This window comes from Tyto alba, unplaced genomic scaffold (assembly GCF_018691265.1).
Source record: "Tyto alba isolate M040663 unplaced genomic scaffold, T.alba_DEE_v4.0 Super-Scaffold_23, whole genome shotgun sequence".
In the NCBI taxonomy this organism is placed as follows: Eukaryota; Metazoa; Chordata; class Aves; order Strigiformes; family Tytonidae; genus Tyto; species Tyto alba.
The window spans coordinates 25,978,617-25,995,788 of NW_024881297.1; the positions used below are offsets into that span (position 1 = coordinate 25,978,617).

Here is a 17,172-nt window from a genome sequence, read left to right on the forward strand (position 1 = left end):
TATTTCCACACTAGAAGGGGGATTTTATTTTCAGGCTAGCACGAACTATATAGTAAAACCCCTCAAAATCAAATCCTTCCTTTATAAATACTAACAGCTGAACCATATCAGATGCGGACTGCCACGACTTTCCATCTAATTCTTTCACCAGCAGAACGACAGGCCCTTCAAGTCAGCAACAGCAGACAACACAGCAATTACAGTGTATTCTACTTTAGTCAGCATCAAGGTAAACATTAAGCAACTTGTTTTCTTCAAGCAAAAGAAGCAGGATATTCTTGTATCTCTGCACTTTGTACCAAAAGTGCAATGCAAAAAATTCCCCCTTTCCTCACTCAGCGTCATCGAACGGCAGAGCAGTGAGGAGCCTGCTGCAAACAGCTTTACCCAAATGGGGACTCCTTGTGTATACGAATGACAGCTGAGCAGGTAATTAACCAAACTCCCTAAAAAAATTGCGCCATGCCAAATTACCTGCAACCTGATTCCAGGGTGTTAAGACCCGGGATTTCCACATACAGCTGCTGCGTACATGCCGGCACTCGCACCCACATCTTCCCCACAAGCTCCGGTTAGGTCCTGCTCTGCCCTCCCTTCTGCGCGCAGCCACCTCCTGCCTCTCCCTGGGCTCCCTCCGGGACAGAGGCCCCAGCTCTCTGCCCCCCGCCCCAGGCACCCCCTTCCCTCTCTGCTCTCCAACTCTCTGACCCCCCTATGCCAGGAGTCAAAACTACACCTTGACTCTGCCCGTGTTTTAATTTCCCACTCCGTTCTTCAGGCTGTGCGTTTCCTCCTGGTAGCAACTCGTTTGCCCTTTTATCTTCCTCATCTCCACTCTTGTCTCTCCCCCTCTTATTCTGAACAACTGTTTTAAAAAACGCATTGAGAGAACAAATAGACATTCTCTTTCTATCATTTGCTCATAGCATGCCTGGCATTGTATTTTCCCAATTCCACATTATCCCCCCACCTCCTTCACTCTTCATTCAAAACATTTTATAACATCACCTCGCTCAAAAGCTTTCTTTGTAAGGTGTAAAAGACCAAACACCAGAAGCTTAGTCAACAAGTGGAACTCATTTTAATGACTATGCAAAGCTGTCAAACACTTACTTGGGAATTACTTTATTAAAAATAAAATTACACCGAGGCAAAGTCTAAAGTCCTTTTTTAGAAATGAAGATGTTTGCAGCATTCAGAAATAGCCATCCACTTGTATAAACACACATTTTTCAATAAGGCATTTGAGATGATTCCTCTGCTAAAAAAAGGGAGGGGAAGGATACATTTACAAACACAAACCAAATCTGCTACCACTTTACTTACAGTTTACCAAAGATGGCAACACACTTTAAAAAACACAAACATTTCATTGATTTTATGTTATTGTTTAGCTACTTTCATGGCATCCTGTGAAAACTTTAGTGCATCTGGAAGGCATGAAAGGCAGGTCTTTATCGTAACTTCCAACAGCATCTTGCATACTGGCAGACTTTGACATGGGTGCACCTTCACATCAGTATTTTTAGCTTGTCACACTATGCAGCATTCGGTTATAGGCATCACCAAAAACCGCATTCTCAAAGTACTATTTGTAGAAGGATAATTTTTGAAGGATAGTTTTCAAAGGTGACATTTTAAACTAAACCCAGCAGGCAAAATGAACACAAATATGTACAATTCCACATACTAGGGGATTATGCAAACTGTGTCATCTTTGGAATCTCTGAAAAAAAAAAAAAAACAAACCCCACTAAAGTGCTTTTCAAATGTGTCCTCATTGATTAAAAGGACAGCTAAAGTGATCAGTTGCACACAACATCATTATGTTGCTTAAAGAGGCATTTCAAAGGAAAAATAAGTATTATCAGCACTTAATTTTAGCTTCACATATAAGCACTTACCATTTTAAGGATTGTCAGACAAGACTCCCAACTGTACAGAATCTATCTATTCATTGGAAAATACAAAGTTAAAGAAATAAGTGCTTATTACTCCAATACTGTCAGCTTTTAGTGCAAGTCTACTAGCAGTGGTACCAACTCAACTTTTTATTGTGCTATGGGGCTTTCAAAATTTTCACAGAAAGAGAAAATTTAACAGGAGCATGGGCTAACCTGTAAAGTCAAAAGTTAGCCTACATAAGAACTGGAAGTTCACACACAAACAGTGTGATCAACCAAATACATAATTCAGAAATTAAGGCATTCTGTTACTCAAAACAGGTAACAGAAAACCTTAATTTAAATCCAAAATAACTATCTTACAGTCTTTGCTAGGCACTACCTGGCTTTTAAAACTTCAAGTTAATAAGTGACAAAACCAGAGGTTAATTTAAAGCTGAAGAGTTGATTTTCCTTTTAGAATTTAGGTTTAGTTTCTGCTGTGGAATACCCAATTCCACTTTACAGGCAATTTCACATTGCAGTCTTGTAAACATGACATTAGGAGGACTGCTAGTACTCTCTGGATCTCCAACAAGGGGGAAAAAAAAGTCCTTAGAAGAGTACATATGTACTTATTTCATGTGATATGAAATCTGCTAGATCAAAAGGTGTATAAAGATATTGAAGGATGATTAAGAACAATTATTTAAAGGTTAATTGTTACACATCCCCCAAAAGATCACTCTTGATGTTTGAGAGATATTTCAACTAAAAGGCAAGGATGCCCCCTTCCAAAACATCTAACAACCATTTTTTTCCTTGGTGATTGGTTTGATAGCGGTAAAGAGCACTAAAATTTTACATGTGAAAAAAGTAAGGTACTGATACACTAGTATTGTATGAACTACAGAGCTGTTTACACCAGATGGAAAGTAACAAAGAGAAAACCTTTATAATCAAAGCTCAAGGTTATCGGATTCTTCATCTTCCATGCCTAAACATGCAAGACCTGTATCTGCAGTGCCGTATCGATGCTGTATTTGAAGTAGGACTCCAGTTCCCAAAGCCAAACAGGTTGTGGCAGTGCTGCCTACGCTGACAGTACCCGAGCTCAAGGCCCAACTTCAGGATTATGCACTCAGAGTTTTCCCCAACGAGCGGCCTGTTGGTCTCATCCAGACTGCAGCCACCGCTGATGCGGGGAAAACAGCGAATGCAAAGCGGCAGCACAGATGTCGTCCTGAATATCTGCTTGGCACCAGAGAGAACAGACTGCTGTTTCTTGTTGGAGAAATCTGCTCTCATGTCTATTCTGAGATAAAACATCTGCATCCAGATGCTGCACACTCCTTTCATGTTAAGAAGATGGTATATTCAAGGATTCATTTGGCCTCCAAGCTTGAGCTTTCAGAGTTGGTACCTGCTGCTTGTCTATAGTGAGCCCTGATAGTCAAGATATTCAGATCCAGGAAACCAGACTGATTCGATCCAGTATACACCCATGAGTTACTTGCAAGGAAGAATCCTCCAAGATTAAAAGAAGCATCATTCAGTCATTTCCAAAAAGGGTTTGTCACTATATTAGCTCAGTTACAATGTTTCTTTACACAGAACTGCTAATACCCTCTCATTCATGAATCCTTTTGGTATTAAATGACGTCCTTCACTCGTTTGGTAAATTAAATGTTTACGTACTGCTTTTACCAAAATAACAATTACTGTTTGCTAAAGGATTAACAGATGTTTTGGACCATTCTTCCATAATTAATATTTGACAAACTGACAGTAATAGCTTATAGACAGGGGGGGTAAGTCCAGCAAGTTTTAATATCAAATTTCAGACTATGCTATCAGTTCATTTGTGGAATGCAACAGCTGCCAAAAAAAAAAAAAAAAAAAAAAAAAAGAAAAAAGAAAATCTTCTCCTTCCAGAAGTGTAAATGGATCGTTCCCACTGACTATGAAAGCCTATGAAGTTGGATGTTTTTCTGGAAAGAAAGTAACAGAATAAGCTAGAAACAAATTAAAGCTGTATTTTAAAAGTGCAGTATTTCTTTGTTTAATCCTTTTTGATGTCACTTCATTTCTTCAAAGCTATTATATTGAATGGACACGGAGCTAAAGTTAGACCAAATCTTCCCTCCATAGATGGTTTTGCAGCATTTTCAGGATACAAAAAGGTAAAACTTTGCATTAGACTCGCAAAAATTAAGAACAGCTCCATTTTTGCCAACTGCTCTCCCATGCACACACGTTTACCTAAAGAACAGTTAGAAGAGACATATTACTGTTTTTATACTGTTGATCCATTTGTTAACACACATGCAATCCCTATGCTAGCATAGTCCAAACACAGAAAGGCTCAAGGTACTATTAAACTATGACCTCTGAAGCTCTGGTTTCCCATCCCTGCTCAGCTGTACTGCTTCATATTAACAGCATTTACATCCATAGCAAAAGTATTATCAGAGAACAATTCATTACTTCTCATTTCTGTCTGGAAACGAGCTTTTAGGAACCCAACCCATTTTGCAAGACACCAACCATAATAATGAAATGAGTTCTGGAGTTGGTCCTATGTGCAGCTTTCACATCTAACGCCTCCAAGACCTTGAAACACCACAACCCCTCCTCCCAACCAGCTGCTGACTGCATGTGGTTATCTTACCCATTCCAAAAGGAATGAATGCCTCTTTCTTAATGAGCTGGCCATTTTCATCCAGAAATCTTGATGGTTGAAATTCATCTGGTTTCTCCCAAATGTTAGGATCTCTGTGTACTGACCACAAGTTGGGCACGATCACACTGCCCTTAGGAATAGTATATCCCTGCAGCACTTTAAACAAAAGCACAGAGACAGAGGATCTGACAAGTTGCTAGAAGTAAACATGGGAGACACTAAAAAGAAGTCTAGAAGATGTCACAAAAATGATACAGATCCCTAGATGTGGGCTGCAAATGTAGCAGGAACTTAAGACAAGGGTGACCTCTGCTAGCCTGCCTGGGTCAGAATCACACAGGCCAAAGCAGCTGGAAAGACATCCCTGCAGGAAGAAGGCAGCAGCAATCGTTAGAACTACATTCTGCTGCATGGAAGTGCTGTGACACAAGTTTCCTCCTGTTCCTGTGCTGTCACAGAGCCCCACCGCAGTGAAGGTGGAGGCAAGGAAAAGGGATGGGTTTTGAACTGTTATTAAAAAAGAGTTTTGAAGTGACTAGTCTCATTTCAGCTTGTGGCATCTCACTGTCCTGAAAACCAAAGCATTTTAAAAAGCAGATCAATTCAGTACTGGGTTTGAAAGCCAAGTATTGCTACCTCACACTCACTTTAGCCAGCATTCAGCTATGTTTATGCAAAATGTAGCCAAAAAGATGACTTGGAAAAGGATATTTATTATTGTTTTATATAGAAGAGGAGCTCAATGGTATATGCCTTTCAAGCTTTAGCAAACCAACTGCTCTGAATTGATGCTTTCAGACCTGTGTTTCACATGGCCAAAACCAACTCTGCTGTTTCAGGAACAAAGGTGAAGACTCAGCTGCCAACTACCACTAAACACATCAGTCAACACAAGCTGACCCCCCGAAAAGAAATTGCTCTAAATTAGAAAACTTCTGGATGTTAGGTTGGACATGCTGCTTAAATAGAGGAGTATCTTAAGGCCACCTCCCCTCTATAAATGGCATTTTACATACTTGGGTTACATGTCTAATACATAAATGAGGTATTTGTAAATTCTCACTAGATGCTCCATCCGATCTTCATCCACAAAAGAAATGCTGTCTTAATAAGTCTCTACAAATGCTTACCAGCAGTTTCTGAGGCCATTCGAGGAATAGAGAGGGGAACAACTGCAGTCATCCTCTGCACTTCCATAATGGTTGCCTCTGTGAAGGGCATTTGAGCCTTGTGGGTAAGAGAGGGAACTTTGTCACGTCCTAGAACTGCTTCAATTTCTGCATGAACCTTCTCTATTCAAAGGGAGTGAGAAAAATAAAAAAATAAAAGAAGATGCACGGTATGTGAGAAGATATCTCAATTTCATTTGCCTATGCTTTGTTATCTATATAATTTGTCAAAAATTACTACAAGCCACGTGATCCCTAGATGAAATAACTACACCAACGTAAGCCTTAAGAACAGACTCACTTAAGAACAAAGCAATCAAGTGCAATTTTGACAACTGTCAAGAGTAAAGCTACTGAGATGACAGACATTGCTAGCACTTCTGCATTGGAAAAGTACAGGAATAGTTCTGTTCTGGTTCCAAATGTATTCATAATCTTAGTTTAAGAGTTTAACTATACGGTAATTTGAATAGTGAAAACATTGAGCTCCTGGCCTGCCTTAAACAAATTAACAAAAAGAGACTGCATGCAGGTCATGCCTGAGCTGGCCTCTGTCCCTGGGGAGATCCACTTCTCAGAACTGGAAAATGTGGTGGAGAGATGGGAAAGATTTTCATGCAGTTTATATACTTCATTCTGGAGCAGGAATTCTGGTGCTATTACTGCAAGTGTTGAAGTAATTTAACTTGTTCTCGATTTTTCCTACTTTCTATTCACAGAACCTAAACTCAGCTATTTCCCAGTTCCCCCAAAAGGCAGCATCAGATGCTCCTTCTTCCATATAGCCCATCTGCAAAGGAAAAACAGGTGTTAATGAGCCCATCTCCCCTCTCATTCATGTGAAGCATCAAGTGTCAAAATAAGTTTGCTCCTTCCATCTCACTAAAGGCTCAACACACAAGTAATTCTCTTCCTATAAGTTTCTAAGACACAAGATTTGCTTTACCCATGTACAGGATGATGCACCTTTTCTTCCAGGTAACTTGGCACCTGGCTACACAGCAAGAGACAATCCTGAAAGAGGAGACCCCAAAATTAACCTTTAATCAAGTTATTTTTTACCCTTGATATCCTGAATGTTTTGTGATTGTCCTGCTTGACTTTCTGAGATTCAGAATCCAGGCTGCTGATACTCAGAGTTTTTGCTCTTTTCTCTCCTTAGCACTGATTCAATATTAAATAAAAACTCAACGCAAAAAAAAAAAGTTACTGTTTTCAAGAGCATCATTCAGAAATACCACACGAACCTTGTTCAATGAACAGTTGCTGCCACCTACTGGGTTTGCTAGGAAAACAAAATTCTCATGTGAGGAACACAGTAAAAAATACCTCCACAGCAAGAGATTTGCTAATGGTGTGGCTCTCAAGTACCTGCTTTGTGGAGCTTTGATAGTTTTTTTTAATGACAGAGTATAGCCTTGTATTCCAGTGTGCATGTCCACAGTAATTTAAACGATTAAAATTTTCAATTTAAAAAATAAAAAATAGAAATTAGGGAGACTCTCTCGTGACAAATGTCACACCAGCATTTTATCCTGAACAACATTTCTTCGGAGTTTGTAAAGATATGTGGAACTATACAGAAAGCAGCCAAACTGCTGCTCATGTTACCAACTGCAAAATGTAGACTTTAGGAGTTGTTTGCTAACATCATGTTATGTGAACTGCTCCACTACATTTCATATATTTTAAAATAATCTCACAGATCTTCAGAAGTCAAGGACCAAAACCAAGTCAGGGAACAGATCAAATCAAATATTTGCCACTGCCTCCCTTGACGCATGTATCTGCACACATGTGTGCATACCCACCCCTCTCCTTTTCCATGTAAAAAGCAAAACTGGCCTCCACGGGCAAATACATTCTGCATTTTTCCCCTTATAGCCCTTCATTTTCTTTTCCATGTCTGCAACATTTGCAACTGCTAAAAGTTATGCAATTCAGGTATTTCCTTTAGGGGATAAGAGAAACATATTACCAGTAAAGAGGAAAAAAAAAAATAGTCCCATATATGACTCCCAGGCAATCAGCACACATGAGGAACTGGATACTAGTAGTAAGAGAATCCCATTACATAGCTAAGTGATACACTCTGGACTACTGAGCTTATTTCTATTGTCTGGTAACAGCCACAACATAAGGAAAGGAGAAACCAGAGAGAGTCAATAAAACTGTTAGAGATCAGCAGAAGAGAGAAAACGGACAAGCACACGCATGTGCAGTTCCAGGCAGTAGGGAAAGAGGTTTAAAAAAAAAAAAATCAAACACAAAACTCTTCTAGAACTCATTTGTGCAATTTAGAACATATGTAATTCATGTAACTGTATATCAAATTAAGCAGTGATAACATACAACCATTCAAAATAGAATAACCCTCTGCAATAAAATTTTTATATTTGTCCCCTGCGGACTGACTCTCCCATATACCGAACTGATGCCCTATTTTGCAATGTTTGCTCAACCATTTGGTTGACTTTGTGCAATGAACTATGATCTTGACCTATTTAAAGAGATTATTTCAGACAGATAGGTGCTGTCAACAGGTTTCTATTTGCTTATTTGCAAAGCAGCTGCAGCACATGAAAACCTCAAAATCTCAAATGCCTGATAAAAGTATTCCAGGTTTATATCGTTCTTTGATAACTTGAGTCTTAGCCTTCTTCATTCCAGGCTGGCAAGTAGTCTGGGCAAAGCAGTGGTCTCTTGGGGAAATATTTTACTACTATAAACTGATGTAGAATTACCTAAGTAGAATCTGCTTATCCTGCCAAGGTTTCCAGTCTGCATATATTTAACAGTTTTTCTAGTGGAAAACAGTTGCTATGTAGGACTTAAGAAGCTGAAAATAATGTAATAAATCAGTTGCTTTATTTTTCTTAAATTCAACCATTTAAATTTGCGAAATAGTGCTAAAGAAAACACTGGCTTTGCAGCCACATGTACTGTAACAAGACTCAGTACAGAAAAAATATTTAACCAAAATTAATTTTAAGTCTTTGGTGATGGAAATTTATCCTATGAAGCCCTGAAATACAACTTTAGCAAGTACTACTTTAATACTGTAACCTCTCCAACACCACTGGTATTTTTCATATCCACAAAAATCTACAAGTCATTTTCTGGAACTCTGTCACAAACAGTAACCAGATCACAGCACCATCAAATAATTTGGGTTGCAAGGAACCTCTGGAGGTCATCTAATCTAAATCCTCACTCAAAGCCAAGTCATCTTCCAATTTAGATCCAACTCTGAGGGTAGATCAGACTACTCAGGGTCATGCCCTACGGAGCTTTGAATACTTTCAAAGTTGGAGATTCTGTTAATTCTCAGGCAATCTTTTGCACTCCTTGCTACCTTCATAGGGCATTTTTTTCCCTACTATCTGACCAGAATTTGCTTGTTGTAGACTGTCTGCTGCCTCTCTTCCCTCCACTGCACACCCTCCGAGGTGTGCAATGGAGGGAAGAGAGGCAGCAGATGCCTCCATCTTCTTAGCACCTTCTGATCAGGTAGTTGTAGACAGCATAAGGTCTCCCTTCAGTCATCTTGCCCTAACATTGAACATGCCCAGTTCCTTCTGCCTCTCCTTTGAGGCCATGTGCTCCATACGTCTTTTTCCCCACTGTCATCAGCAACCTGATGGGGAGAAGCCTTGCAATGACATTGACCAGCTGGTGCCATGGACTTGTGTAAATCCAGATTGCTTAAACTGCCTCTAATTTGACCTTCCTCTACAGTGGGCAATGTCTCACTTCCCCAGACTCTGCTGCTAGGCTCAAGAACCTCCCTGATCAGGGAGGCATAAAAGCAGACCTTACCACTAGGTATCTCATGTATCTTAAATTGCTACTATAGGCATGGAATGCCACAACTGACAAAGCTTTTGAAACATTCCTTGGAATTGCTTGGGAAAGATGAAGTTGTCCCAACCCAGAAGAAACAGAGAGCCTAAAGGCCCATTTAGATAGTTAATATATAGCACTAACCTAGTGCAAAGCAGGATAGAAGATGTCTGATTACATATCAACCTTTCAAATTAAACATACACATGTGTTATTTGCACTCCAAATGACTTCACTACTGTTGTTGGTCGCTTCTCTTTCTGAACACCCGTCTAGAGCTTTATAATCTGGAATAAAAATTGTCTTACCTTGTACTTCTGGGTAGAGAGACATGTAGAGCAGGCACCACAGTAATGTGTTGGAAGTAGTGTCTGTGCCTGCGATGAAGAGGTCACCAATGATAAAAAATAGATAGTCTTCATTAAAACTGCTCTCCTTGTTGTTCTTTTCTTCTTCCGCATGGATGAAGTACATATCAATGAAGTCCCTGGGGTTTGCTGCATCCAGTGTAGCCCTGTGCTGTGCAATTATTTTTTTTAGAAAAGCTGTAATATCTAATTCTGTTTTCCTAAGTTCCCGGAAAGGCCCGAAAGGAAGGTAGTACAGCCAAGGACAAATATTGACCAGGATCATATAGCTGTTCACACTTAGCTCTAGTGCACGGGCCATGTTCTTCAGCATTGTCTTGAACTCAACATCTTCGTAGTTAAAGCGCCTGCCAAAGGCCATGGAACAGATTACATTGGACACTGCATTGCGAATGATCGGAAAGGGATTAAATGAATCCTTTCCGTGTTTCAGCATTTCCTCCTTTATAAACTTCAGTTCCTCAATGATTTTAGGCTCCAAGCTGTGTCTTCCTACTCCAAAATGACGCAGTGTTGAGAGAGAGAATTTCCTCTGTTGCTTCCAGACAGGGCCATAAGGTGCAAAAATAACACCTGGAAGAGAAAGGGAGAATCTGAAACCAAAATGCTCTATTTTCAAGAAGGAGCAGTTAGACAGGCATGCAACCCCAGAGACAGAACAGAGGGAGGCAATACATGGCAAATCTATCCCGAGCACTGGTCTAGGAGCTAAAGGAAGAACACAAGGTTCTTTAGAATAGTTTTTGGAAATTCCATCTCTCCTATTCCTGATCAATGAAAGTAATGTAACAGTTACCTCAATAGTGTTATTAGTCCTTGCAAGACACTAATAGATGGAGAAAAGGTACTGTAGGTGCTTTACTACAAATAATAACAATTTTGTAGAAGCTGTTACTCTGGGACTCGTCACCTATATGTCACGTGACACGAATTCCTTCAGCGAGGCAGAAAAGAAGATATTAAAACACAAACCGGTTTGCATTTCTTTTCCCCTTCATGTTATACAAACTTTGCAACACTGTTCACCTGTGTACATATTTCTATTACAAGAAAGGTTTTTCTTTAACTTCTAATCAAAATACAGGATATGCATGCTGCAAACAAACTGCAGTGCAGATGGGTTCAGAGCCACTTGGCAAAAACCTACTTGATTTGCATCTCAACAGTTTTGATGCCTCTAGGCAAGTGTTCCGCATGACTGTGTCATTGTGAAACACCATTTAAATTAAATCCCTTAGCTTCAAGTATAAATATCGCTTACTTACAAACAGAAACATCTCTTTTGTTGAATTAACAGCCCACACCAAAGATACCTCAGCAAAACAAAATACATAACCTGCTATTTCTAATGTACTCCATTGGTTAACCTGAGAAAGTTTACAGTCATCAAAACATGTGCTAGTTCTGCTTTTGTTCTTTCTAGTAAAGTGACATCACATCTGTTTTTTTTCTGGAAATAAAAAGTTACTTTATAAAAGCAACATCAAGCCTTATGTCAACTGCAAATCTTAATGTTAAATTTTAAAGAAAGAGACGTGACCGTAAGAAAACAGCAATAAAAAGATGCACTATGCTTCAATGCTTAACATTATGTGAGAAACAAGCTCGCGTATATCAAAAAAATTTTTTACTGGGGACAAAGTCAGTGGAGCAAAGAATACAGCGTTGGGCACAACAGCACAACCTGCCCCAGCTGGGGCTTCTTTTTATAAAGCAACCAGGAGATTTCATTGGTTGAGCAAAAATGGCGGGTTTTGTCCTCCTTACACCTGTGCAGCTCCTTTTCTTTTGTTTCTCCAAGGCTCGCTCTCTCTCAGTACTTTTCTACTGCCCTCTGGGGGGGGGGTTAGCGAAGTCCAGGTTCCTCCTCATCATGAGTTCTTCTCTTCCTTTTCAGCTGGCTTCCATTCTTCCCCAGCCCCTCCCATCCAGGTTCCCCTTTACATGACACCTAACCACAGACCACCCCCCCATCCTCTTGCTTGCCCAATTCCACACAATGCCCAACCATATGCCTAATTTGTGATCAAAAAAGGAGTGCTTAAATTTGATTTCAACAACACTAATTTAGTAAGGCCTTTAGCCTAGCTCAATAAAAGTAATTGTTTAATTACTTTTAGCAAAAGCAAAATCCTTCTGTTATTTATAACAATTACCTACCCTTCTATTGTAACTAATATTCATTGCCCTTAATGCTAAAAGAAGAATAAACGAACACAAAACTAGAAACAAATCTGTAGATTTGTAAACACGATAACCATACTCAGAAGGGTCTGCAATCCCAAAAGTATAAATAGTTCAGTGTAACAAAGCTCGTAATCTTTCTAGCCAGATTTTCTGATTATATTATTTACTCACAGTAGTAACAACAGACTGAAGAATGCAAACACATGACCTAGTTTCAAAAGCCCTGAATGAAATAAGCAGAACATTATGAAGAGTCAGAACAAGGAGAATCAGCTGAAATTCACCTTCTCTGCATGAAGACATTCCCTAGGAAATCTATCCAAGTGACTAATCCCTGGCACTTCAAAAACAGAAGTAAGAACTTTTCAGATTCCCTTTCTCAAGTAACGTTTCCTAGTAGCACTGGTGTCCACATAGGGCAGGTAAAAAAATAAGCTTATTTGGGGCTGAATTTGGCCAAGAACCAACTTGGGTTGTCAGGGCTTGTGGCTGTGTTGGAGAAGAACGTGGATTTCTTGGAACAAAACAATGTTGTCACTATTTCTATCCCACAAGAAGTATCTGCAAAACAGACCATACTCCACAACCTCTTCCCCATTCTGTCATTAGAAAAACTAGTTTTAGGATACAAATCCCTTCATAAATGAAAACAGACCTATTGTCTTGAATGTAAAGACGATGCTTCTAGCCCCACAGGAAGGCTAATGCCAACAACAAACCTCCCCACCCCGAGAGAGCCTCCCCAGCAGTCCTGCCCAGGGCACTGCTGCACAGCACGAGGTCTTCTGCAGTCCCAAACCCCCAGACCACTGCAGAATACTAATAATTGATTTGCAAACTGAGAAAGAATAACATAGGAAACAGATTAAGAGGAAGAAGAGCATAAAGTAAAAATAACAGAGATAAGAGAAGAAAGGAAACTGCCAACTGGATCACTGCCAGACAATAATAATGGAATAGTACTTCACTGTTTTCAAAGAAGATCTCTGCATGACCTGAAAAGTCAACTACCCAGCACAAGCAACTGTAGTCTTAAAAAAAACCCCAAACCCACAACAAAACAACACCCCCCCAAACCCCACAACAAACAAAACAATAAAAAAAAAAACAAACCCTGAAGAAAATACAATAAATTCTGAAGCAACAAGAACCCAGAATAACCAGGACATTGTGCTCATTACAGCGGGCTAATTTCTATGAACTATAATGAAACCCTTTCAAACACAACAAACAACAAAAAAGCAACAAACACACAGAAAGATAGAAAATTTGTTTTATTCTCCCTTTTTACATGAAAAATTCAAATCCTTATGAGAAGCAAGTTCTGGCAAAGGCTAACTCCCCTTTCTTTCCCCCCTGCCCAGTTTCTCACTATTAACTTTAGTGTTGCTGCAATACCAGGAACATTGACAAACACAGAATTCACGATATTTAATAACATTTAACTTCTGTGTTGTCCGATGCCCACATCTGGATGTGCACAGGGCAGGACTATAATGGCAGACAACCACTCAAGCTCTGTCCACCCTAGAGATTGAGTCTTTGCTACCTCTCATGGATATAGAATACAAAAATGCTTTACTAAAAAATACCAAAATCTACTTTTTCTCCCCAGTCCAGTATTTCTCTTCCTGCATGCATGTGTGCAGAAGCCTTCAATTAAGAACTGCCCTCTGCCTTCTCCCTCAAGTTGTCACTGCACTTCCCATCCAGCCAAGGCCTCCCCTTCTTTGCTACTCAGTTGCTGAAATGCAGCATTTGCAATTTTTGATACTTCTACTTGCTCTCCCCTGAGCACAACATTTTATTTGCATCTTACACACAAGAGAGTCACACACAGCTGAGAGAAACCCTCAGCACACACTCAGCAGGTCAGCTCAGGGTAAAGACAAAACTGCAACAGAAAACTTAGCTTAAAAGAAAATAGCCCCATAAGTTTGCACCAAGTAGTTTGTTTACAGAATGAAGATGTAGGAATAAAAAACAGATGCTTATTGACTCAAAGTGTCCCAGAGTTGTAGTACCCAAGTCGTGAGCAATAGATCCAAAGTTATGTAATCATTCCTCTTCTACTGTTTCCTTTCCTAGCACATATGTACACAACTGTCACTGCCCTGATCCATGGCAAAGTCTCACCCATGAACTCCTGAAACTAAGCATGGGAGGCTCCCAGACCAAACTGGTCTCCAGTTTGAGTCTTTCGGAGGCCTCCAGTTTGAGTGATGTAACCCATTCACCTCCTCCATGAACCACACACAAAAAGAAACACTTGTTAACTCAGAGCTCTTAGGAATAATATGTGAAAACTTAAGTTAGATTTAGTTTATTGATTGGTTTTGGGGGGCTTTTTGTTTTGTTGGCGTTTTTTTGGTTGTTTGTATGTTTGTTTTGTTTTTTTTACCATGTAGGTACAATGTAAAAGAAAAAACAAAGCTGTTGGAAAACATGTATTGCTCACCTCTTACCCACCCATTCTGCAGCAACCACCTTCCCAGTAGCACAAATACAGCGTTGCAGAGGCTGGGTCATCTCACACATGCCACCGCTAAAGTCATGCCAGCCCACTGACAGCAGCTGTGACTTCCAGCAGCTTTTGGAGAACGTCTTTACGCGGGGGCCAGGCAGGCCCACTCTGCCCATATTCACTGACTTTTTCCCTTTGTATACTCAAAATACACCACCCCTGCAGTTCACTCTACAATACTCTCACATACGCAGCAATTCAACTTGTTGTGCCCACTAACGTAAGCGATACGTAACAGCTCAGTACATTTTGTGGACAACTGGGCAAGCCTCACGTAACAGCCCTCGTGCCTGAGCGCAGCTGTGGTGACCTTCCAGATAAAACTGAATGTAAAGCAAGGTAATGTTCCTGCCACAGCACAGGCAGGTACAGTCCCTGCACTTGGCTGCAGCGTGTGCTGGACAACTGGCTCCGTATGCTTCCGACTCACCCGGATCATCCACCCGTGGAAGCCACTCACTGCCCTGGCTACTCTTGTCTCACCGTGTTCAAAAAAGTCTAACAGAGAACTGTCCGCAGAGAATAAGCAGCATACAAAATCCATGATATTCAAGGAAAAAGAAATCCACCAGGAGCTTTTACAGCATGCTAGAACTGATGTAATGTCTAACTGCTCTTCACCTTTCCTCCCGCATCCTTGCTACATGTACTGTACCTAAAAATATTCACGCACTGTAACAACTAACGTGCCAGTTAAGATCTGTCTCAGACCAATATCATAAAACCAACATAATTAATATTTTTTTTTAATCCTTTAAACCAATTATAGCAACGGTAGCTGATTCCTTTTTGATGAACATGGTCTAGGTCCCTCACTTTTATCTTTACTGGGGTAATTCTGGTACAGTCAAACATCGAAGATAAAAAGTTTAAGATACTTAACCAATAGATTTCCCTGGCCTCAGGAAAAAAAAAAAAAAACAAACACAATTTCACAATACAGTTAGCACATTAGCAAAGCTCCTGGGCTACCCCTCCTGAACTGAAAAAGGAAAGGTAGTTTTCCACAAACAGATATCTATAACGGACCTAAAGACTAAACATGAAGAAATTCTAACTGCGATATTGCCATCATGTGTTTGAACTCCCCGTGCCATCTCTTTTTGCAAAAGCTAGTAAACTGTCCTTTGACCTACTCAAAAAAAAAAAAAAACCCAAAAAACAAAAAACAACAACAAAAAAACCCAAATATGCTCAGTAAAGCTTTGACAAGCAGAATAACACACCTGCAAACAGCCCAGCAGCAGCAGCTCGCGTGCTGCCAGCGCAGACATGGGCCTCCACGGAGGCCAGCTGTCAGCCATCGACACCTTGCTAGCAACCGGGGAAGCGCACGATTTCATACCGCTGCTGAGGCGTTCAAAATTTCTTCCCCTAATACCGCAAAATTCAGGAAGCCCCTGGCTGTTCCTTACACCCCCGCAGAAACGCCATCCCCTTTACCGCAAGCCGATGTGAAGGGCCGGGGGCACCTGCCATGAGCAAGCAGACGGCTCAGCCCGTCGTTCTCGGCAGACGTTGGTACGTTTCGGCACGGCAGCCGCGAAACCGAAGCGCTGCCGCTCGCTATTCCCGCCCAGCATCGCCGCCGGCAGCCGGCTACGCGAGCGGCAGCGCGCCCAGGAGGCCCGCGGGGCCGCTTACCCTTCTTGCGGGTGATCATGAGGACGATGGGGACGGAGGGCCGGTCGCTGAACACCTCCGCCTTCTGCACCAGCGCCTCCCGCACCGCCCCGAAGGTGTTGAGGACGATGAAGGGCCGGCTGCCCACGAAGAGCCGGAAGACGCTGCCGTACATCTCGGTGAGGCCGGTGAGGAAAACGTGGGGGGAGAAGGCGGGGGAGCCCCGGCCGCCGCCCCGCACCTCCACCGCCCACCGCCTCAGCAGCGGCGGCGGCAGCAGGGCGAAGGCGAAGTTGCCCACCAGCGGCCAGGGCGGCGGGCCCGGCGGCAGCCCCGGCGGCGCCCGCGGCCGCCGCAGCAGCCAGTAGCAGCCCAGCCAGCACAGGGCGGCCAGCAGCAGCTCGGTGGTGGTGGGGGCCCGCAGCAGCCAGCTCCAGCCGGACTCGGCCGCCTGCCCCGCCGCCATCCCCTCAGGCGGCGCCGCGGGCCCACCGCGGCCCCCCGGTTTAAGATGGCGGGAGGCGGGGCCTGCGGCGCCCTGAGCCCGTCCCCCGCCGGGGTGAGGGCGGGTAGCGGGCCGCCCCGGGGCCCGGCCCCACTCCCGTTAGCGGCGGCCGGCGGGCGGGAGCGGCGGGGAGCGGGCGAGGAAGAGCGGGCCGGGAGCCCGAGAGCGGCGGCGCCGGCAGCAGTGCAGCGCGGGGGGGTAGGGTAGGAGCTGACGCAGCGCTTAAATCTCGTCCAAGTTTAAAATATATCACTAAATGTAAGCACAGGATGTCCAGCTCTTTTTTTTTTTTTTTTTTTTTTTTTTTTTTTTTTTAAAAAGAAGATGGCTCGCCACAGCCTCATAGGACTTTTTTTTTTTCTCCAAACGCCCCTTATGTAAACAGCT

General features: G+C 42.0%; 1 protein-coding gene across 1 annotated transcript; it reads right to left on the reverse strand.

The window, feature by feature from the left end:
• Nucleotides 1-1,058: 1,058 nt before the first annotated feature.
• LOC104364682 (cytochrome P450 2U1) lies at nucleotides 1,059-16,827 on the reverse strand. Its single transcript, XM_042797000.1, has 5 exons — nucleotides 16,302-16,827; nucleotides 9,887-10,519; nucleotides 5,697-5,858; nucleotides 4,555-4,722; nucleotides 1,059-4,145 (listed from the first exon to the last, which is right to left on the reverse strand). Exons 1-5 carry the CDS (start codon nucleotides 16,744-16,746, stop codon nucleotides 3,967-3,969), a joined length of 1,587 nt encoding a protein of 528 aa, XP_042652934.1. The 5' UTR covers nucleotides 16,747-16,827; the 3' UTR covers nucleotides 1,059-3,966.
• Between the last annotated feature and the right edge of the window lie 345 nt (nucleotides 16,828-17,172).

Coding starts and splice junctions, on each gene's coding strand:
- LOC104364682 (XM_042797000.1), bottom strand. CDS start 16,746: ATGGCGGCGGGGCAGGCGGCCGAGTCCGGCTGGAGCTGGCTGCTGCGG. Junction 10,520..16,301: donor CATGATCACCCGCAAGAAGG/GTAAGCGGCCCC, acceptor TTTCTCTTCCAG/GTGTTATTTTTGCACCTTAT. Junction 5,859..9,886: donor TCTCTACCCAGAAGTACAAG/GTAAGACAATTT, acceptor CCCTTTGAATAG/AGAAGGTTCATGCAGAAATT.